This window comes from Melospiza melodia, chromosome 20 (assembly GCF_035770615.1).
Source record: "Melospiza melodia melodia isolate bMelMel2 chromosome 20, bMelMel2.pri, whole genome shotgun sequence".
Lineage (NCBI taxonomy): Eukaryota > Metazoa > Chordata > Aves > Passeriformes > Passerellidae > Melospiza > Melospiza melodia.
This window is the reverse complement of record NC_086213.1, coordinates 4,026,082-4,049,534: the sequence shown is the minus strand read 5'-3', so window position 1 is coordinate 4,049,534 and position 23,453 is coordinate 4,026,082. Positions and strand designations below refer to the sequence as shown.

Here is a 23,453-nt window from a genome sequence, read left to right as displayed (position 1 = left end):
GAAATATCCAGATGTCCCTGGGGACATGAATTTTCTGTACTCACGCAAAAAGCAGCACAGTAGATTGGAGTTACAGATAGTGGATGCAAAGAGTTTCAGAATTCTGTGTGTTCTGGCACAAAGCATGATCTATTTGCAACATCAAATTGACTGTTATTACACCTTTTCCTGTTGAGAAAAAGAAAAGATGCCAGGCGTGTGGGAGTGAAATACGCTCCTCATTTTTGGAGAATAAATTGTGCATATTTTTTTATAGCGAGAAAGGAAATGCTTTAGAGCTCTTTTTAGAAATGAAGACATATTTAGCAAACATCCTCACTGATAAGCCTCAAAAACAAAAAATGTCCAAAAGCCAATCATTTCTACCAACTCTTGTTTCATTTTCAGTGAGTTCTTTTTAATTGAAAAAAAATTAATCAGCATGAAAACGGTGTATGAGCATTATTGCTTTCATTGGAAGTTCAGTTTTTAATGAAAACGTTGTCTTTGTGATGACACATTCAGAGGAGGAAAATGAAAGCTTAGAAAGACTGTTCAGGAGTAGCAGGAAATGAAAGAGCTGCATGGGAATGGAGAAACTTTAAAGCTCTGCCATGTTAGCTGGCATAGTCCAAATCTGAATGGCATAAACCCTCAAAATGGTCAGTAATTCTGACAGCAGCTTCTTCACAGGATGGAGCCTCAGTGGCAAAACCAGATGTCATTCTCTCCATGCTGCTGGGGTATAAGTGAGCACAGTTTTCTTCAGCTTCACTCATAAGTGTGTAATTTTGTGTAAGGGTTGAGATTGGTTTCTAGTCTTTCAGTAAAATGTTACCTAGGAAATAGCTCACTTTTCTCAGCCCTGTTAACTGAGTTTGTGCAGGGAATGTTGTCCTGGGAGTGGCTTTTTCTCTTCCATCACGTCTGGCACAAAGCTCCACAGCGTGGGGAGCACAGTGGTTATGGGAGAGAGCAGGAGAGGGAAGGAGCAGTGGGGAGGTTCCTGCTCTGCCTCTTGCACGTGTGCTGCAGCAGTGCTGAGGTGAGGGCAGCCCTGGCAGTGTCCCCTTGCTGCACCCTTGGCTGCTGCCCTCAGGCTGCTGAGGTGTGCCCAGCCCAGCCCAGCCTGGCAGCTCTGCAGCACAGAGCCAGCTCTGCTCTCCAGACAAGCTTGGAGCCTGCCCAGGGATTCCCCAGGCTGGATCTTGTGTTCTCTGGCATGAATGTGGCTGAAGTTCCTAAGTCAGCAAACGGGATCAGTGCTAAGACTCTGTGATAATAATGACTTACTACTGCACTCTGGGGCCTGCTCCATCCTCTTCTGGACCAATTCCATATTCCTTCTGCTGGAAAAAGTGCCATTTTCTGTCACCTAGTGCCCCAGTCACTGCCATCCAAACAGATTGTGCTCTCTTCTGCATTTCCAGCACTCTGCTGCCCTTATAATAATGCTCACTAAGGCAGATATGGGTGCTATCTGGGTTTGATTTAGTATATCCACCATGCAAAGGCCAACAAGTAGCTTACTGGGGTCACATTTGTGCTGTTGGGCTGAATCATTCCTCCCTGATTCGTATGCTGTGGCAAAAAGCCAGCAGCTCCAGTTACATCAATGAGCTGCAATATTAATAGATACTAATCTGGCAGTTTAGAAGGGAAAAATAGATGTCAGAAATAAGGATGTGTCACTCTCATAGGCTTTCACATCCTTCACAAGTAAACTTGTTCAGCAGAGGGTGGAACTGGGTGCAGTGCTGGTTGGACAAAGTTGAGAGGTCAGAGATGTCCTTCTGGGCCTGCTCAGCATTCCCTGCAGTTGTTTGGTGTGAAAAAAACATGACCTGGTCACTGGATACCAACACTGACCATCCCAAACTGCCTTTTTCCCCAGCATTTATTCCATTCTGTTTTGCTTCCTGCAGGCCAGCCAGCTGGGAGTGTACCGGGCCTTTGTGGATAACTATGAGGTTGCCATGGAGACAGCAGAGAAATGCTGCCAAGCCAATGCTCAGTTTGCTGAAATCTCTGAGGTAATGTCACGGTGCTCAGACACACGAGCTGTCTGCCTCTGACTAATACCCTGCCTTGTCACTCCTGTCTATTCTCCAAGTACCTCTGCAGCCCTGGCTTTGGAGGAGCTGTGAGCTCCCACAGACTCAGCTCGGCTCCTTACACTGAACTGTGCCCTGGGCTGGTCACAGACACAGACACAGCCTTTGTGTGCTGTCCCACCCAGGGAATCTGCTAGAAACTGGCTTTGCTTTGAACTTCTCCAGCTCTGTGCTCCCTTCATGCATTTCCAGAAGGGAAAGCTCCCTGTGAGTTTCTCAGATGTTTCTCTGCTAATGATGATTCTGGCTGTGGTATGAAAGCCATCTTCAATGGCTTGCATAGTGGCTGTCAGTGGGATTGCAGGCTTCACTGGCATGGAGAGGAGAGGGTAATTCTCTCATGAAAAAGGCAAGTGTGTCAACCATAAATCTATAATACTATTCTTTGGCCTGCTCTGATTTCCTCCCTGACAGAGAAGTACCTGTCTCAAAGTATTTTGAATAATTTTTAGGCTTCCCAGACCATCAGCTTTCCCTGCAGTGCATGGTCTCAGTGACTCTTTATATTGCAGTGATTATTTCTTGAAGAATTCAGTTGCCAAGAAATCATGAATTTCATATAAAAACAATCAGATAAATCATCAGAGCTGAGCAGTACCAGGGGTGTTTAGTGCTCTGAGAAAACTCTTGAGTACATTCTATATCACGTGTCCCTTGAGACTTGAGAAAGAGGTAAAATATGATCTCTCAGTTTTGCTGTTTCTGACAAACAATTCTGAATCATATCAGTATCTACTGTGTTTGGAATGATGGTACTTCTGCATTTGTGTCCAGGTGAGGATTTTGGAGCTGACACATTCATGCATGGCATGGCCCATGGCAAAGAGCAGAGTCACAGACAGTGTTCCTGTGCTGCTGTGGAAGATCTGATGTGTCAAGGTCACCCAGCTCTGAGTACAGGAGTCAGAAGTGTAACCTGAGGCTATTGAATGCCAGTGCTGTACTTTATTTATTGGTGCTGGACAGTGGCTGTGTGCTTATGGATGTCTTTTTTCTACAGGTGATTTAAAAACTCCCCCATCCCCATTGCTGTAGGTGGTTCCCTGCTTTGCTGCATGTCTATTGACAGGTGCTCCTAAGAACATTGCTTCATGTTTGAGATGTGTGGGTGCCTGTGACATGACACTGGTGGATTTACCTAGAAGGAAAGTGCATTTTTCCATCACTGACTTGAACTGTGATAGGGCTCTCCTCCTTTCACACCTAGGCCTTCCCCTGGAGGAGCAGATAGGCTGTTGTGTTCCTGTGTGATATTTCAAGGTGATTGACCATCTGCTACATGGCTTTTCTTGTTCTTTCAGAATCTAAAGGCCAGAAGCACAAAGGAATCTAAAGATCAGACGACGAAAAATTCCTTGGAAAGTGAGTGATCCATGGAGAGGAGACTGGTCTGTCAGCACTGTGTGGAGGCTGTTGCCAAAACCTCCACCCTCCCTTTTTCTTTTCTACTGCTGGAGGGTTATGGGGTCTGCTGGCTCTGCCTGAGAAGTCAGTTCCCTTTTGCTAAGTAGGCTGCCTGCATGGGGAGGTGCCTCCTGGCTTCAAACCTCCTCAGGGCCTTTGTGCAAAGCCAGCCCAGCCACTGGGCTGTTGGGGTTTTAAGAGAACATCTGCACAAATGCAACCCCAGCAGTGATGGGTTTATGGGGGCATTTAGAGAGCCTTGTCAAGATCAGGTTCCACAGTGCTTGTGTTTGTGCACATGAGTAGGAGACACCCCATGCTAGAAGGAGCTTCCACACTCACTGTTCCTGACATTCCTGCTGCATTGTTTCCACAGCTCTGCTGTACAAGCCAGTGGATCGGGTGACCCGCAGCACACTTGTCCTGCATGTAAGTATCTGAAGGGGAGTTTTCAGACTTTAGACCCCAGTCCTATTTTCTTTGACCTTCACATTTTCCATGGAGCTGAAGGACTGCAAAAATAAACCTGTTGAGCTGCATAAGAGCCTTTTCCCTTTACACCAAGGAGATGGAGTCTATGGGTAGGATGCTGCCATCTTTGCAGTGATATCACCAAGAAGTGCAGGGGATTTTTATCTTTATCTAGAGATAAAGCCATGCTCTCATCTGCATGAAGAAGCTGGAGCATCTTGTCCTACAGCTCTGATTAGGGGTGCTCAGGCTCTCCTGCCCTCCAGTGCTGCCTGTGACTGTGTTCTGTTTGTGTTCTGTCAGGATTTGCTCAAGCACACCCCTGTGAGCCACCCTGACCATCCCCTGCTGCAGGATGCTCTGAGGATCTCACAGAACTTCCTCTCCAGCATCAACGAGGAGATCACTCCTCGCAGGCAATCCATGACTGTAAAGAAAGGGGAGGTGAGTCTTCCTGTCTTGTTATTTTCTCAGTTTCTAAATACTGGTTATGTCTTTTCTGTAGAGCTGACTAGGAAGTTCTGCTCTTAAGCTGTTTGTTGCTAAGATACAGTTTATCCAATGTCCTTGTTCTCTAAAGGATGTGGTACAGCTCCCTCTGTTTTCTGTTCAGAAAACAGTTTGGAAACCAAGAGGAGAAGTGTGATCAGAGTTTTGTCCTTAGCATTGTTATAATCATTTGTTATACATAATTTCTGTGATGCACATTGCCATGCACTAAATGGATTTGTGTCTTACCTGCAGACTGAAACCAAATGGGAAGCCTAGAAGGAGAAAAAGATGAGGGAACATCAGAAGTCATGAAAGATTAGGAAAAGCTGTTTTCCAGCATCTTAATTTTCACCATAAAATTAATTTTCTGCATCTTTATTCTAAAGGAGAGTGTTGTAAATATGCAAATAAGCAAATAAGCAAAACAAATTGAATGGGTTGGGAATGCCAGAGAGATGATTGACTCCTGGGAGTGTAATATAACCCTTTTGAGCTCTGTAAGGAGCTGCACTGCACCCAGAAGGGTCTGAGATGTGCAGGTCCTTCACCTGCATGCAGTGTTGTGCAGGGAGACCATGGAGCTTCTCTGTGGTGGAGTCTGCATTCCTCAGTGATTGATTCAGCTGCCTTGTAAGTCCATTAAAATGGGGTTCAGCCCCTCCTTGTAAAGAAAGGCCAGGACTGGCAGAAGGGTTGAGAGAGGGAAGGATGTGGGAGATCGGACACAGAGAGGAGCAGCTCAGATAGTAAAGGTGCAAGAAGAGCTGTGGCAGCATTCCAGACATGGGCTGATCAGCAGTGACCCAAATTACCCTGTACAAAAACATCTCTTACAAAGCCCAGGAGATTGTTAAGATACCATGAACCTTCATGATTTATTCCCAAATCCTGACATTTAAACATGCTTGCTTTTAGCTGTTAAACTGATTTTCAGCTGACAAAAGGTTTGCTGTAAGCTGCAGTTCTGGGAATTCGGTGCACTTTGTCCTGCAAGTCTTGCTCATTGTCTCATTTTGTCAACTGAGGACACTTCCAGCTGAGAGAAGAAGAGGAGGGGCTGAGCAATTGGAGGCTGAGGCAGAAGCTGAGCCATCAGTCACCAGTGCCTCAGTGAGAGGGGATGGCCTCGTTAAAGTGGCTGCTGATTGAGTCATAGCAGAAAGCACAGGCTGGAGTGCCCCTCGCAGGGGAGGGAGCAGTTTGTGTTCTCTGGTGTCTGTCAGCATCTCCGTGAGGGATGCAGCCTTTGAAAGGTGTCATGCAGAATCCTAATGAGGAGCCAGAGCCAGGCAGAGGAGGGGGCTCAGGAGGATGATCCTGCTGATGCCTTTTTGGAGCAGTATTTGTCAGATCTCAGAAAGCAGGAGGGGAGGCAGGGGCTCAGCAGGCCTGGTCACACTCGCACTGTTCCCGCAGTGACTCCAGGTGTGATGTGGGGAGGGAGGGAGAGGACACAGCAGAGGAGAGGGCTGTGGGTGTGCTAAGGGAATGGGAAGCCTTTGTGCCCTTCCTTGCTGCACACAGCTTTTCCTGAGCCCAGGGAAGAAAAGGACTTGCCTTCCACTCTGGGAATCTGACCATGAATATTTTCTTTATTCAATATCCCACTTCTATCAAAGTAGTAGTGCCCCAGCTGAACCCTTTGTGTCCTGAGAGTAGGTATGCTCACTCTCCATGTAGTAATGCAGAAACACAAATCTGCTCCCAGCTACTCTGTGTGGGTTAGTGATGGCTGTTCCTTCCTACAAGCTGCTCAGCTTGGGGTCATAACTGGGTTTTGTTTATGCCTGTAAATCTTTCCTTTTCTACTTATCCTTTCCTCCCACTCGCCTTGCTGGTGCTTCCCCCGGGGTGACAGGACAGTGTGTGGATTGCATCTCCTAATTGACTGCTCTCAATGCATAATGCATTTTTTATTTTAATGAATCACCAGCTTGCTTTGATGGCTTTTTTCATTATTTGTCTTCCTCCCATTGAAGTTTCCTTGGTGGAAAGGAAGGAGGGTAAAATAGCCTTTTCCTCTCATGTATTGCTTAGGTGCTGATCTCAGTTATCTTTTTTCACAGTCCTTGCCTTTTATGTGGAATATTTTTTCCTTTTGAGTGTATTGTGGGGAGGAATCAAATCTCCTTTGCCAGCCTCTTGCTCCAGCTCTTTTTTTCAGGATTGCTTTGAACTGGGGGAAAGCAGCCAGTTGTTAATCTCCCTAGTGACAGGCTGCTAAGGAGGGGAGTGCAGGTCAGGAGAGAGGACAGGCTCATCAGCACAGTGTTGTTGTGTTCTGCAGAGGTGATTCCCTGCTTTGGGAGCACTGACTCAGCCTGCCCTGCCTGCTGGGCTCCCTGTGTGCTGCCAGGTGTGTCCATCCTGCACTCCAGCCCCCCCAGTTCTGCTGGGCTCCAGAGGCTTTGTTCTGATCTAGACTTATGCATAGGAACTGGGAGGTTTCTGTCCTGTGGTTTGATTTGCTGGGCTGGATGAGTGTTTCTGGTAGTGCAAAGAGATGGGAACAAAGGGAGTAAAATCCCTCCCCAGAGGGCCAGAAAGAGCTGCAGCAGGGGAGGCAAGATTGGTGCAGGGAGGCTGTGAACAGACAGTTTGGTCCTTGCTGAGTATGGCATATTTGCTGAGGGCCAGAGTACAGAGGAGCCTGGCAACACAGGGGAGCCAGGGGGCATCTCTGGCCTTGGGGGTCTGTTTCCATTCAGCTTGATCCACCACAATCTCCTGCTCCCTTATTTTCATCCCATCTTTCTACTTTCATTGTTTTACCTTTTTTTAGAGGTTTTTTATGAATTATCTACAGATATCCACTTTGCTAACCCTCCAAATAACCAAGCAAATGCATGGAGGGGGAGGGAATCTAAGTGGCCCTGTGCTTTGTGCCTTGTGAGTGGTGGAGTCACCCAGCCCTTGGGGGCATGGAAGAGGCATCTTCTTGTCACTGCTGATCCTTCTGCACCACTGTTGTCTTGGTTTAAACAAGGAATGAGGTTAAGGTTCTGCTGGGGATGGTGCCTTGGGGGAGAAGGAAAACAAATGCATTGGGATGAAGGAAGTGCCACTGTTACATGCAGAAGGAGGGCAGTAATAACCTTCTCTAGTCTTATTAACAGAGCAGCTCTAGGTATTGCATGTTGGGTTTTTTCAGCTAAGCCCAGATGCAAATGACTGTAGTGCTTGTGGTGCCTGCCAGAGGTCAAGGCTGGTGTTTCCAGCTAATTCATTTGTGCAAAGCAGGAATTAATGAAACAGCAAGAAATTGCAGAGTTCACTTGAGAGGTGGTGGTCCCTTCCTTGACTGCTGCTCCTCTCGTGCTCTTTGCAGGGTGTTGTTCCAGGGCAGTTCAGACCAGCCTGAGTATGGTGGCTGCCACTCTGCCTTGGCCATGCTCTCCCACCCTCTCTCAAGTGTTCACACTGATGTTTGTGTGATCCCACAGCAGCACAGAGGAAAGGGGCCTGGAGTTTTGGGTCACTGCTGGCTGAGTGGCTTCATGTCTGCTCTCATCAGCACTGGTCCAGACCCAGGGGAGCTGACAGCTTTTGTTGGGAACAAGCCCAGTAGATCACATCACAGATCTGCTTGTGCTACTGTACACCTTTGTCCTTGCCCTGGAGAGGAGAGGCTGCTTGGCAAGCTGCTTTGCTGTTTCTAAATCTGGTTTTAAACTGCATTTGGGGGACTGGCTAGCATTGCCGTAGGCTTCTGCTTGACTTTGAGAGGACCAAGTGTGCCAGAGAAGGGAAAGCACAAAGGACATGTGCAAGGGAGCAGAAGTGCAAACTGAAGCCCTTGAAAAGCTGGAAGTGAAGCTGAGACACAGCCATGCACAGCGTGGGGCTGGTGCCCACTGCTCCTGCGGGCCTTGGGCAGATGTTGGCAGTAAAGCACTCAGAAATTATCTTGGCTGCTTCACACTCTGTCTTACAGCTGGAGCCAGAGAGCTCCTGGTGACAGGAGCTTTGGGAAGAAGAAAGAGGCCATTAAAATGCTCAAAGAGCAGCCAGTTTAACTCCCTAGGCAGAGCATCCCTTTTATTTTTGCAGTGCTGGTCTTGCAACACACTTAGACACACGAGGAATCATTTTCTTCCTACGCTCTGCAGAAAGCCAAACCACCTCTTCCTCACTGACATGTGCCAATACCCATCTCCTGGTTTTCCCCTCCTCCCTGTGCCTCACACACATCCCAGCCCTTCCTGGGGCTCTCACCCACGCACGCTGCAGGCCTCTGCTGTCAGCACATGGGATGAGCTCCTTCCTCAGCACACAAGTGGGGAGATGGCCTTTTGTGCAGCTGTGGGGCTGCTTGAGTAGGTTTTTTAATTCCACTTTTTGTCATGTGCCTCAGACAAGCTGGCCACACTTCCTGGAGTTAATCAGTGTGTGACAGCAGCAGGATTTATCATATGCAAACAGCACAAAAACACTGTAGGATGAATAGATGAGCACACAGGTAGTCGTGAGCTTGCTGGCAGAGGAGGGGAAGATGCTCAGTGACAGAGGTAAGAGGAGGAGGAGGACAGCAAAAGCAATCCAAAGAGGATAACCAAGCTCTGGGAAAGGTACAGGGAGAGCTCTTTTGTTCAGAGCACTGAGGTGGGTGGGAGAAGAAGCAGATGAAAACATGCAAAGAAAAGCAGGGCCCGGAAAAGAGATGTGGAACTTGTATTGCACCAGTACAGGAGCTTTGCAAGAGCCACTGAAGTTAACAGCACAGACCTGGTGTGAGAGATTGAAGATCATCCTAATTCACTCTTATCAAGACTTTTCTCCCACACTTCCTGGAACATCTTTCTGAAGCTGAGCTGAGCTCCTGTGCTGGACACGTGCCAGACCACACCTGGGGGCTGTCTGTGGAAGAGAGGGGGTCACTTGCCACTTTCCTGCCACTGTCACCCTGTCACCCTAATCTTATGTTCTCTTGGATGTTTATTTGGTGTTTCTGTAGTCAGTGCTATTTCAGAGTATTTCAGGAAATCTTTAGCACCTTTGGTTACTTTAACAGAGTAACTCTGGGTAGAGTGATGGTTTCCTACATGAGCTATTATATATCAGTACAGCAGGCTCACCATCCAAAACCCCTTGTGTCTCAGGAGACCCCATTTAACAGGAGCCACCAAAGGAATAGCTGGGTGGGAGGAGTTGACCAAAGTCTTGGTTCCAAACTGCAGAGCTGAAGTGGCACAGGCCTCTGAGTGGCACAAGGCCTGTCTGAGGGGGCTGCTGGCTCCCCCAGGCTGGGAGAGGATGGGCTGACTCATGTCAGGAGGGCCAGGAAGGTGCCCTTTGCTCCCACACTGTGGGGTTTGGATCTGGGAAGCCATTGGGAAATCCTTTTATTGTTTCCCTCTGACCTGCTGAACCTCCCACAAGATGACTCATGTGCAGCAAAGGATGTGCCCCTTTGCTGGAAGTGCCCCTCCTCAGCTCCACGGATGCTGAGCAGCCTGGGGCATGCCTGTTTTACCCAGCCCTAATGAAAGTTCTCTTTTCCAAGAAGAGCTGGTAGTGAGGAGACATTTCCTGACTTGATCCACAAATGTTTTCTCCTGTACTCTCCTCCCCAGATGCTTGGTTGCTCTTCTGGCAGTTCACCCCTGCTGCTTGCAGGAGGGACACCTTCCCAACTAGCTGCCATGAGCAAGGAGATCAGAAGAATGAAGGGTTTTGGGAAGCTCCACGTTTCTCTCTGACTGACTGGAATAAATCTCTTTCACCTCTTTCCTTCTGTTCCAGCCAAGCTTAGGAAGCACAGGCTTGTCCTGTTCCACCCAGCTCTCCTTGTGGGACTTTTTGCTGCCTCAGGGTTGCACCGTGTCTATGTCAGTGATAGGATTGGGTTGCCAGGAGTGCTAACCCAAATAAACCCAGTGCCACCTCAGCCCCAGATGGCAATGAGAAGGTTGTTGGGTCATTTGGCATGGGCTGGCTGAGCTCTCTGCTGGGGTTTTGGGGAGATGTGCTCTCAGCAGGGTGCTGGGCTGGGCCCTGGCTCATCTCACACACTGCCAGTGCCTGGCAGGGGCAGCCAGAGGGTCAGGCCAGGACTGTGCCCTGTCAGTGCCAGGCAGGGAAAGGACAGTGCCACCTCCTGCTGGGGAGCAGAGATGAGTAAGCTGTGAGAACATCTTTACACCTACGAACAATGAGCAGAGGTTGAGCTGGCAGCAAGCAGCTATTCTCATTGCTCCAGAGGAGCTGAGCTGATTTGCAGTGTAATTAATATGCATCAGATCTAGAAACCTGAGATCAGGGGTTTGGCTTGCTCAGAAAATCTTTCCCTGCTTATTATTATTGCTCCCAAATGAAATTCTTTGCAGGAGTGGAGAGTGTTCTTGTGCTACTGACAACATACCTCCTCCTGTTTGTTTATTTATTTTCAAAGCTCAGTGTTTCTAGTTTCCTGTCTGGTGCTTGCTCTCCCAGGCAGGAGGGGAAGGCGTGCTCAAGTGCCCATCAGCAGCAAAGGCAGGAGTGCAGGCAGGAGTTCTCTCAAAAACACTGAGAAGAAGCCAGGATGATCACACCCACCTAAAAACAAACACTGACATATGTACAGGCCTTTGTGAGCTGAATCACTGCTGGATGCCAGATCTCCCCAGAGTCCTGCCCAGGGATGGTGCAGCACTCTGCCAGGGAGCAGCCTTGCTTCCTGCAGCTCTGGGAGAGGTGCAGCTTTTGCTGCTGTGCTCACGGATCCCCTGGATCTTTGTTAATGGAAGGCAGCACCAAGATGAGCTGCTGACACTGCTCCATGTGCTTTTGCAGGTAGCTGTGGTGCTCTTGTAGCTGCAGACAGGAAAATGCAGCTCCTAGTCCCTATCAGGAAGTGTAGGGTGCTGTGGGACAGACTGTGCAAAAAAAAATTATGTCTGCAAGGGCATTTCTTTGTCATGTGTTCCTTGCCATGATGCCTGCTAGGCTCAGGACTGATGTGGTTTGTTTTAATTTTGGAGAGCCAAGAGGGGAAGAGTGTTAGGCAGGAGGAGAGGCAGTGTGGGGGTTTGCACTCCCACACCCCTGGCAGGGAACACATTCAGGGTTTGTTAAATCATGGAACAAACAGAGCCCAGGGGCATCACCTGAGAAATGGAGGCACCACTTGTGGTCAGGGTGTGCTGACCTTGCCCAGGGGAGCTGCTCTCGTGGTGCTGCCCCTGGAAACCCTTCTGTGTGTGTCAGTGTGGGGGTCCTGAGCCTGGGGCTGGGCAAGACTGGCAGTGAGGCAGCTGGGGAGGTGCTGGTGAGCCCTGGACAGGGTTGGCAGAACTCTCCTGTCTCCAGCCACAGCGCTGGCCAGGCAGATGTGGGATGTCTGATATGTCAGGGATGGCAGAGGAGCATCCTCTTGGCTGGAGCAGCAAAGGAAGTACAGGTCAGGGCAGAGTTCCTTAGCACACCTTAGCATGTGTGGGGAGGCTGATGGTTCCTGCTTGTACTGGCTGTGAAGTGAGGCAGCACTGACAGTTACACATATTGCTGGAAACAAAACCTGCCCAGAGCTGAATGCCCTGACTTCTGCTTGAAAATCAGTGGTAGGTATCTGTTCCAGGTGTTCACTGAGTCCTGCTGATCCTGACAGCACATGGGAGGACCTGAGCACAGAGCAGGGCATGAAACTCCTGTGGTGGTCATTGGAAGGAGCACACAGCCACCTGTCTGCATGCCAGCATTCCAGCCTTTTGGGCTTTTTCCTATGGAGTCATCTGTCCCACCCCTCCCCATAAGGGAGTTAGGAAAGCAATGTTCTGCCTACCAATGTGTGCCCCTTCTTTGGGAGGCTGTTAAACTCTCTGGAACTAGAAGCAGGATTAAAGGCATCAGAGTTGTACAGCTTCTTTGCATCTTCTAGGTTTGGGGAAACTTTATATGATATATAAAGGAGATTCCAATAGGCACGTGGTGAGGGTACATCCAGATGGTCCTTTTAAAGCACAGGCTGATAAGGGACTCCTGAGAAGTTTGCCAGATACACATGTCCAGGAATTATCCCTTAACAGCCCTTGTAATGAAGAAGCAGCCATGGCGTTCAGCTGTTAATGCTGACAAAGTCGATCTGTGAATGGGGGAGAAGGGGCCGAGGGGAGCTTTGCTGTCCCTGCTGGGGCGGCTGAAGCTGCTGCAGAGGCTGGGAGGTGGCCGAGGGAGGTGGCTCCGGGAGAAGCGGTGTGTGCTGCTCTCTGCTGGCTCGGGAGGGGACCATCCCCTGGCAGCGATTCGGGGCCTCTGGGCTGGGCAGTGACCCACAGCAAACTGCACTCGGGCTCAGGAGCGGGTGATGGAGAGAAGCCCGAGGTCTGACCCAGCACCAGGCTGGGGGAAGATGCATGGCTCCTTCTGCCTTTGCAGAGAGGGCTGCAGCAGGGGGCAGAGTCAACAGCAAGGAGTATTTCAGAGGCTTTTTCATTTTTCTGAATTAGACAAATGTACTGAATTTGCTCTGGTAGGAGTGGAATTTAAGGGCTGTGTTGCCCCAGTGCCAGATTTGGAGCTGCTATTACACTGGAACATTATTTGGGGCTGGTATTGCACTGGAACATTATTTGGAGCTGGTATTGCTCTGGAACATTATTTGGAGCTGGTATTGCTCTGGAACATTATTTGGGGCTGGTATTGCACTGGAACATTATTTGGAGCTGGTATTGCACTGGAACATTATTTGGAGCTGGTATTGCACTGGAACATTATTTGGAGCTGGTATTGCACTGGAACATTATTTGGGGCTGGTATTGCACTGGAACATTATTTGGGGCTGGTATTGCACTGGAACATTATTTGGGGCTGGTATTGCACTGGAACATTTTTCCTGTTTTTCCCCAGCACCGGCAGCTGCTGAAGGACAGTTTCATGGTGGAGCTGGTGGAAGGGGCTCGCAAGCTACGCCATGTCTTTCTTTTCACTGACCTCTTCCTGTGTGCCAAGCTCAAGAAGCAGATTGGAGGGTGAGAGTTTCCTTTTGGACTTCATGCTTTGCACCTCGGCTGCAACAGAACCCTGGGCTTAGCCTGTAGTGTTAGTTGTGTATGGATACCCCAGGCCTGGGTAACCATCATGCACAAGAAGCAGTTAGATAAAAAATGATCAGCAAGATAGGAATATTTTCTGTATGAGATCCTAAGTCCTGACCCCTCAGGAAAGGTAATTCCTCCCATCCCTGCCCTGAGCCTGCCAAGGAGAGCAGGAGATGTTGTAGCTGCTGGTATTCTGGACAAATGTAAATCATTTTTCTGCTTGGCCTTTCTTTTAATAGGTGACATTCTTCACTTTTTTTTTATGACTAGGGTTGTTAATTTTGGCTTTGCAGGTACAGCCTGTTAAAAGTTTTACAGAAAAATGGCAAAGGTGCAGTAAACAGACTATGTGCAAAGCCCAAAGTGCAGTTATTAAAGCAGTTTTGCTGACAATTTTCACATGTGAGGGGAGAGGAACCATTACCAATGCCCTTGCCTCAAACAGGGCTTCTCTTCATTTGGTAAATGTTCTTGGGGAGATATCTCTTATCTTCTTGCCCTCCTCAAGCAAAAAATTATGCCTGCCCTTTTCAAAGCATGTGCTTGTGAGGAATGAACCTTCAAAGGAGTGGGACATTTCCAAGAGTGGATATTCCTGACAGCACAGGTGAAGAGGGAATAAATGGCATGAAACACTTAAAAAGTGCTGCTTATCCTGGTGAAATCCCTGGAGAATGGCAGCTGTGAGCTGTAGCTTCTCTCCCCTGGTTGGATTACACAGAGGTTTATATGCATTGGCTCATCTGCCCCAGCCAGGTCATGAGAGACTCAGGTTCAGATCCCAGGGGGCCACCAAGTCACAGGTGTGGCACAGCTTTAGAACTTTGCCACACCAGAGGCTTCAAAGAGAGAGCACGCAGGACCAAAATTGTCTGCAGAAGATGGATGTGGTCCTTAGGATGAAAAGAGCTAGATAACAAAATGAGTTGCCTTTTTAAAAATGTTCTGTAGCAGCTACTGGCCCTGCTGGGCTGTCTTGCTGAAGAACAGCCTGTTGCCAGACTTTTTCCATATGGGAATCACAGTGAAGTTGGGCCAGTATCTGCATCTTCTGCACTATAGCAGGGGAGAGCTTGTGGGAAGGACTGGGTGTTGCCAAACACCAGTAGCAGTAAAAGGTTTGGACCTCCTGCCTTTCAGAAAAAGCCAACAGTATGACTGCAAGTGGTACATCCCTCTCACTGACCTCAGTTTCCAAATGGTGGATGAGTCTGAGGCAGTGCCCAACATCCCACTGGTACCTGATGAGGAGCTGGATGCCATGAAGATCAAGATATCCCAGATCAAGAATGACATCCAGCGGGAAAAGGTAAAGGAGTTGAGCACTCCAGGGCAACCAGACACAGGTCTGTGCTCAGAGGAGGTGCTGGGGCAGCTCTCTCAGGGCTACACAGGGTGGGGAGCCAGCCCTGTCCAGCAGGGGCTTTGCTCATCCCAGTGCACAGCCTGGGTGGTGCTGCCCTGTGAGGAGGCAGAGACAAAAGACCCTGTGGTTGTACCAGCAGCTCCTGTATTCCTGTGAGCATCCATGTGGAGGGCAGGGATCTTTTGCTGCAGACATGAAAAGGACTGGGAGTGTTATTTGCCAGTTTCTGGCTGTTAAATTATGATCCTGCCAGTGAGTTTGGTCAGAAGCCATATACTCTTGAATTTCAGCAGGCTCAGTTATGCCTTTGAAGCTTTTTCCTACTTCCCTGATGTCAAAGCAGCAGCAAATGCATAGAAAACAGCAATTATGCTGACAGTCAGACATGGACATGGTGTCTCTGGCCCAGGCTTCTCTTTGCTTGCAAGAAATATTTTCTGAGAGCTGTTAGATCCCAAATCTTCCTGGAGCCTAAAAGAGAAGTAAGAGTTTGAACACTGTTGGTATGTAGGGCAGGATGTGAATAACACTGATCATGCTGTGGGAAGGTTATTCCCCACATTTCCAAAGAACGTGCTTCTGCTTCACAGCCCTGGCTGGCTTTCAAAGAGGGCTCCCTGGAAAAAATAAGGTATTAGGAAGAATTGTGGAAGCTGTTTACTCAAGCTGCAGGTGTCTAAGGTTCGTGCTTTGGTGCATCACTGCTAAACAACACACATGGCTGGTTTGGTAATGGATTTTATCCAGGAAAAACCATATTTTTAGCAGACTTCTGATGAAAATGGATCAGTGGGTGGTGAGTGGGAGAGTTCTGGATGGCTTCTACAGAAGTTCCTTAGAGTCTCCTTAGTTAAGGACACTTGGAGGACCTGGCAGTGCTATGGCTGCCCAGTGACATGATGCTACTGCAGCCTCTGGAACAGAAATACAAGGTACAGCTGGGACAGTGGCCACACACCTCTGCTCTTCAGCTGGGACAGCTGGAATCAGGGAACAGTGCCCCATCCATGTGTAGAGATTGTGCAAATTACACCTTTCTGAGCAGCTGGGAGTCCTGTGGATCCTATTGACAGCATTTCTTCTGCTCTGGGGCCATTTACCTACTCACAGGGTAGAGACTGTGGATTTCAAAATAGCAGTTTGTGTGAATGAGGGCAGATTTGAAGAATAACACATGTCCTGTGCTCCCTCTCTCCCACACCCTTCAGAGAGCCAATAAAGGCAGCAAGGTGATTGAGAGGTTGAAAAAGAAGCTGTCGGAGCAGGAATCCCTCCTCCTGCTGATGTCTCCCAACATGGCCTTCCGCGTGCACAATCGCAACGGCAAGGTGAGAGCAGCATCCCCCCCGGGGCCTGAGATCCTGGGGGCCTGTGTCTGTGACTGCTAATGCTCCTGCACATGAGGGCTCTGTGGCCTCTGCTGTGTGTCCTCAATGCAGCAGCCACCTCACCCTTGCTGTGCCAAAGGTTATGATGGCATCCTGTAAGGCTGGGATTCATTTGCATTCAAGACTGGCATTTAAGAAATAACCATAGAAATGAATCCCCTGGTGCAGCATTTCACTGCTTCATCAGTGTCCAGGCCTGTGCTGGAGGCTTTTGGCATTCCTGGTGCAGCTGAATTCCTATTGTGAGGAATAGCACAAGCTGCCATGGGAGCTGCTGCAGGGCCACAGCTGCCCTTGGCAGGGTGGGGCTCTGTGATCAATGGCTGTCCATGTTGGTACCATGGGCACGGTGCCAGAGCCCAGCCTGTCTTGACAGAGATGTGGTGCAGGGTAAGTGGCAGCAGTGCCAGCAGAACAGTCTGCCCAGCAGTTTGCACTGGGGGAGGGTGGAGCAGGCAGGCCCCGCCTTCAGTGGTGCATCACACTAATGCATGCCCTGTTGTCTCCTGTGTTCCTGGGCAGAGTTACACATTCCTCATTTCATCAGACTATGAAAGGGCAGAGTGGAGGGAGAATATCCGGGAACAGCAGAAGAAATGTGAGTATCCCTCAGCTGTCATTGGTACAAATACTGTGATCTTAAGAGAGCAGGGCTCCAGAGGATGAGCTGTGGGACAGGCTTCCCTGCCAAAACACAGATCTGCATTGAAATCCACAGCACAATATGGATGTCTCCTGTCTGAGGCTGTTTGGGCAATTTCTGCTGCAGCAACATGTGAGGAATGTGTAGAGAGAGCAGTTAGTAAGAAAATGTGTGTAGAGATTCTCCCATTTACCCTAGAGATCAGAGCTCAATGCAATTCCAGGGAATTCCAGGAGGGAAGAGCTGCACCCTATCCCCTGGCTCCATTCAAGAGAAACTCAGTTACTTTTATGGCATGGTGTTTTTGGCTTTGTAAGGAACTAAGAACCCCTCTATTTCCTGTGAACATCGTGAGACTTGGAAGAGTAATTAAATATGCCCCAGCAGAGCTGCCTGCAGCAGCAGCAGTGCTGCCCTGAGCACCTCAGTGCTGCTGCTGAGCAGTGCCCAGGGAGCTGAGGGGTCATGCATCCAGCCTTTCCCTGGAATTTTTACTTCTCCCTCTTTCAATCTCCTTGGCAGGCTTTAAAAGCTTCTCACTCACATCAGTGGAGCTCCAGATGCTGACAAACTCCTGTGTGAAGCTTCAGACAGTGCACAACATTCCCCTCACTATCAATAAGGAAGGTAAGACCTTTGGGGTTTGCTTTCACATGGTGCAGCTGCAGTGGAACTCTCCCCCTGCCTGATTTTGTGCTTTTCCCTAGAGCTGCTCTTACTGTTCCCTTTTGCTACGCTTTGCAGGCATCCTCCAGTATACATTAATAACTATTAAATGGTCCTTGCATGCAGCTGTTGTGCAAGGTATTGGAGTGCCTGGTGGAATCCTAGCCTGGGACAGCTTTGAGCTGTGTCTGAGAATCCTTTGGAATAACACTAGTTGGCCAAAATTGTGTCAGGGGCCATCCTAAATTACTGCTTAATCTGCTAATGTAGACTTAGCCATTATAATTTACTTTTTCTCCTTTGAATTTCTTCCATGCTGTCTTGCTGATTCTAGAACTGTCACTGTAAAAGCCCCCCAGTGCCAGAAGGAATCACAGGTGCCAACTGTGGAACAGTCTCCTGTCTTGCTGAAGTGGTTGTTACTTGCTCCTGCCACCCTTGGGGACAGTTCACCCTCTGCTCATTAACCTGTGTAATATCAGTCTCATCACTCTCACTCTTGGCTCTGTTGTGAATGTAACAAAATCCCTTGGGTCTTTTGTACAGATGATGAATCCCCAGGTCTCTATGGATTCTTGAACGTCATTGTCCACTCTGCCACGGGGTTCAAGCAAAGCTCAAGTGAGTTGCAGTTCTGGGGCACACAGGAGGTACTGATAGGGGGTGGATAAACCGTGTACTGGGACAGCTGGGCATGGATTCTGTGGTGGTGGTGAGGAGGAGAGGTGTTTTGGGGAACTGGAAGTTCTACTCTTAACTCCCAAAAAGATCAGCATCAAGGATCGAGCTGACAGCATTTATTGTTAGGCCTCGTCTAAGCAGTGTTTGCTGATTACCCAGCTGTTCTAGAAACAAGTCAGCCCTTATTCTCAATTCTTTCAGCTATATTTTGTTTTACAAGGAAAGAATGAAAGGTGTTCTCTGGCATCCAGAATTTTTGTTGGGAAGAAAGTGGTGTTAAAATTCAGGGGAATGACTTGACAGAAGGATCAAAAAAGGTGACAGAACTTCCTAAGGACAGCTGGGCTGATCAAGGTGATGAGATTTGTATGGGATGGTGTTACTGGTACTAATACAGAGATGATGGAAATGAAGGCACTTTGTGCAGCTGATTAATGCAAGTTAGGAGATTCTAGATATATTTTTAAAGTTTTTGTCTCTCCTGTCTCCCCTCCTCAGATTTGTACTGCACGTTAGAGGTGGATTCTTTTGGGTATTTTGTGAACAAGGCCAAGACCAGAGTTTACAGAGACACCACAGAGCCCAACTGGAACGAGGTAAGTTTGATTTTTCTTGATGTGACTCATTCCATGTGCCAAACATCAACACATGATGGGTAGCAGACCTGCCAGTGAAGGAGGGTGCTGCATGCTCAGCACTTGTGCTGCACATGCTGCTTCTCACAAAACACTTTTCTGCCAGGTTCATTTGGCTGTCAGGGCTTGCAGAAGATTTCCTCTTGGATTAGTGGGAATTAAACAAACAGTTTGATACAAATGTGTCTTGTCCAGTATTTCATCTTTTAAACAGATTAATGCTTGACAATTTTTTTAAAGATATAAGTAAAAATATGTTGAAGGAGATGGTTTTGTTTATTTGTTGAGAGGGGGAAGAATTAGCTGTAGACATTTTGCCTGTTTAAAGCCAACTCAGACCTGCTAGTGAGCAAAATTTCTTACATGGAAGAGCAAATTTGTGTCTTTGAATAATGCTTTGCTGACACCTGTGAAACCTGACTAAGGAGTGAACCATCTTAGTCTCCAATTTGACCATCTTATAGAAACAAAATACAATTTCTGCTTATTTCCAGACCAGTTTCAGCAGGGAGGAGGTTTTGGCCAGTCTTGAAGTGTTCTTCTGATGAGTATTAAAGAGTCTGTATTGATTATTCTGAGACTGGTGTCCTGTTGTGATGCAGCCATTGCTCTTTCCTTTCCTGGTGCCCTGCAGGAGTTTGAGATTGAGCTGGAGGGCTCCCAGACACTGCGGATTCTGTGCTATGAAAAGTGCTACAACAAAACCAAGCTCACCAAAGAGGATGGAGAGAGCACAGATCGCATCATGGGGAAAGGACAGATCCAGGTAAGACTGTGCCCATCTCATTCCTGATACCCTTACTGCAAAACATCACAGGACTTTGAATCCTGCTGCTCACCACAGAGGTTTTTTCTGCCTTCTGGTTGTCTCAGCATTGAAGATTTTTCCCTCAGACAGTGAGGGACACAGTGTGATTCACAGGCAGGAAATCAGCAGCTTTGTCCCTCTAGCTTTGTGCCTTTTGCCTGTTCCATGGGATAGCTGCTTGTTCTCATCTCTCCTTTGCCCATTAACTTCAAAATTTCCACACCACTGTATAGGAAGTGCCCCTGGGCACTGTGAGGATGCTTCATTTGTGACAGGAGGATGCAAGAATATTCTCTCTACTCTGGAAATCCTGTGCACAGAGGCTGCCAGCTGTGTGTGCTGGAAGCTGATGGATGTGTTGGCCAGGCCCTGGGACAGCCTGCCTGTCCTAGTGAGTGCCATGCCCAGAGTGTGGTGTCCATGACAGCATCTGAGGAACATCTCCACTGCTGGGAACTGGCCTGGGACACTTTGTGTGGCAGATGTGTAATACAGTGGGGGAGGTGATGATTGCAAAGGGCTGCTGCTCTTGGGGAGCTGCTGTGTGACACAGCACTAAAGCTGGATGTAGGAGAAACCAGGCCTTGTGTGGAGGAAAACATGGGGAACACATGTCCTCCATCCTGTTCCATTTTGTTGCACTGTCTGTACACTGTCTGCACATCTTTAGGAGGTGTTTAAATGCCTGCTCTGAGGACACATTCTCTGTGTTGGAGTGGCTGTTGAACAGAACAATGACCCTGCCCAGACACCTTTTCCTTTCTGGCATGTTTAAAGATCTCACCAGCTCCCCTCCATTTGGGTCTGGCTGTTTCTCTCCCTGTGGGTGATGCTTTCCCTGGCCAGCACTGCAGTGATGGCCGTGCAGGCCAAGGCCATTTGTGGGATTGCAGCAGCAGCTCAGGGTGAGGGTGGCCTGTGGGATCACATCCCACCTTTGCTCTGGCAGGGTTCATTGCCTAAATGACTGATCAGCCTCTTCCTCCCCTCTCTCCTGGTTTCAGAGAGAGCTTTTGTCTCAGATGCATGGTGGGATGTGAAGGGAGCTGGTGCGAGATCAATAAATGCCAGCACAGGCTGCTGTGTGAGTGTCTCAGCTGACCAGAAATCCCTGTGTCCCTTCAGCTAACAAAGGCTGTTTTCCACAGAGCTGAGCAACTACAAAAGAGCAAGCCTTCAGCCCTGAAATGCCCTGGAGATTTGTGTGCTCATAACAGAGAACCCTGAAATCACTGACCTGATAAATTCTACAAATATGTTACATAGAAAGATTATAAAAAACCAAATAAAATCTTTCAAAATTTGGCCTTTTTTTCCTTCTCACAGCCATGGGCATTTTTATGCAGAGCAATTGTATATTCTGTAAATATATTCTATACTTTAGTAAATAAAAATACTCTTTAATGGCAATTAAATATTAATTGCATCCTGATTCTTTTAGAGAAACCTAGACAGTGGGAAGGTTAAAAAATCAATTAAAATGTTTGTAATCAATGTACAAATGTTGCATTCTGTTGTATCATAAAAGGCACATGGAAAAGGTCTCTTGGTTTCTGTAAATCCCCTTTGCACTTTATAAAGAAACTTGATGAATTGCCAGAATAATCTCTTAATTTTCAGTGATTTCTGTCCCATCATGGATTTCAAACACTATTGAATCAAATAGAAGTCATATGACAGTCTGGTAAAATTTTGGATTGATAAAAATTATTAAAGGTTTTGATTTTGGTTTAGTTCCATTTTTGAAGTAAACACCATTTCTCTATTAAGAAACCATAATAATACAACAACAAAATCTGATTACAGCCTGAAGGTTGGCTGTTCTCCCAGGTGCTTTTATATCAAATTTTGTTTGCCATAGAGTTTTTAGTTTATCCTGGGTTTCTGATTTGTTGTTGCACTGTCATTATTCAGCCCAAGTCTGTCTGTCTAAAGGCATGGTCTGTGAGATTGGGTGAGGATTTTTGTTTCATAAATTCCTTTTAGGTAAAAACTCTGGGGACATGAAGAGTCGTGTCTGCATCCTCCTTTGATAAAAGCAGAGAAGTTTCTCTGTTGGCCAAATTGCAGTGTATTGTTAAGCCATGAATTATTGTAAATATGCAACTTCCCACTACTGGGAATTGTGACTCACCAAATACTGAGCCTCAGTGATGAAGACAATCAAGGAGACTGGGACTGTTTTGGCTGTAAAAATGTTTATTAAATCTCTCCGTTACATTATGGTAGTGAAGGAAGGAAGGCTGGAAATTGGTCCATGTCACCAGTTTCCAGGAATGGGCTGCAATTTTAATAGCTCCCATTGCTCATACTTTCTTTTCCTATGGAATATTTTATTTGTCTGTCTGTACAGCCAGATGCAAGAGCTGCTTCTTTCCTGCCAGTCTGCAGGGTTTTTATCTCTGAAGCATAAACCCATGAGGTTTTAGTGTACAGAACCTCCTGTAAATGTAGGGGTGAAGTCCTCAGCAGAGCTGGGCACAGCAGTGCTGGGTGTGCCCTGCTGAACTGCCTGGCACACGTGGCTGGGGGCTTCTGTGCACCTCAGGCATGAGAATTTCTATTCCTGAGCACATTGTGAAACTGGAATTACTGGGGAGCTGGAGGAGGACAGAATGGACAGCACATGATGGGAGGAAATGTGAGGCTTAGCTCAGCTGGGGGCATAAGCCCCTCTCATTGTGAGCACACTGGCTTTTCTTTCTGTTGTTACCTTGCAGTCCATCTCTGGCACTTGGCTGGCCCTTTGGTCCTTGAATTGTGCACTTCCTGTGGCAGACACATCCCCACGTTTGGAGTGCAGCAGCCTTTGTTTGGCGTTGAGACTGCACCACTGGGCACATTTGTCAGCAGGACCAGCCTGGCTGTGGGAGCTGTGAGTGAGTGAGGTGATTCCTCACCCTGTGATCCAGCTCCTCCCACCGGTGCCTCCCAGAAATGCCATTTCCTTGGCTGTTTTCTTTTTCTGCATGATCAGCTCAAGCTAAATATTTCCTTCTCCCTCACAGCAGTGCTGGAAAATCAGGGAGGATGTGACCTTAGATCACTCATTCTGTGGAGCAGCACCATTCCCTGCTGCCTTGCAGAACAATCACTCTTACCTTAATTATCTGGGATGTCTCATAGCAGTGCCCATGGCTATTTCAGGCATTAAGTTGCTTTGCATGTAAACCAGATTGTCCCAAGTTGTACCTCCCCAGTGTTAACTTGGAAACCTTTTACTCACTCAGGCTTGTTTAAACAGTTTGCTGAAGCAGAACATTGTCCCAGCAATGAAAACAGGGGGGAAATGAAGAAGGCAATGGGTCATGCCTAAAGGGTGATGGTGGGAAAGATTAAGCTGTCAGTGGGGAGCTGTGAGAAGAATGGGGTTATGGCAGGACTGGGAGTTCCCAGCAGCAGTGAGGCTCTGACAACATCTATGTCACATTAGTTACAGTTCAAAATTGATGGGGTGTAAAGTTGCCTGGGAAGTTTAATAAAGGGAACAAGTAGTGTGAATGTACTGTATATATAAAACACACTAACCTTAATGTTCCACAGTCCCTGCTCTTTCATTTCCACTGAGGCTTCTTTGTTTTTCCCTCCTTCTGCATGTTTTCTTTTCTCTCTGGGGAAAAAGAAATCATGATCAAACTCTCTGTGGTGGTTTCCTAGGGCAGAGCATAGACACCCTTCCTTAGTGCCTGGCTTGCATTTGCCAGAGCAGCATTCCCAGTTTCCCTTTTTTCAGTTCTCAGCACTCTGCTGTGCACTCTCAGCCTTTCCTGACTGCTGTGCTCTGTCTGA

General features: G+C 47.8%; 1 protein-coding gene across 1 annotated transcript in view; it reads left to right on the top strand.

Moving 5' to 3' along the window:
* Window positions 1-23,453, top strand: part of BCR (BCR activator of RhoGEF and GTPase) — a 100,463-nt gene that overhangs the window by 61,494 nt on the left and 15,516 nt on the right. Inside the window, exons 5-16 of the mRNA XM_063173294.1 lie at window positions 1,905-2,012; window positions 3,395-3,455; window positions 3,874-3,926; window positions 4,272-4,412; window positions 13,287-13,408; window positions 14,618-14,786; window positions 16,052-16,171; window positions 16,754-16,829; window positions 17,397-17,501; window positions 18,087-18,161; window positions 18,720-18,817; window positions 19,491-19,622. Coding sequence (XP_063029364.1) covers window positions 1,905-2,012; window positions 3,395-3,455; window positions 3,874-3,926; window positions 4,272-4,412; window positions 13,287-13,408; window positions 14,618-14,786; window positions 16,052-16,171; window positions 16,754-16,829; window positions 17,397-17,501; window positions 18,087-18,161; window positions 18,720-18,817; window positions 19,491-19,622 — 1,260 coding nt within the window. The remainder of the gene's footprint in view (window positions 1-1,904; window positions 2,013-3,394; window positions 3,456-3,873; window positions 3,927-4,271; window positions 4,413-13,286; window positions 13,409-14,617; window positions 14,787-16,051; window positions 16,172-16,753; window positions 16,830-17,396; window positions 17,502-18,086; window positions 18,162-18,719; window positions 18,818-19,490; window positions 19,623-23,453) is intronic.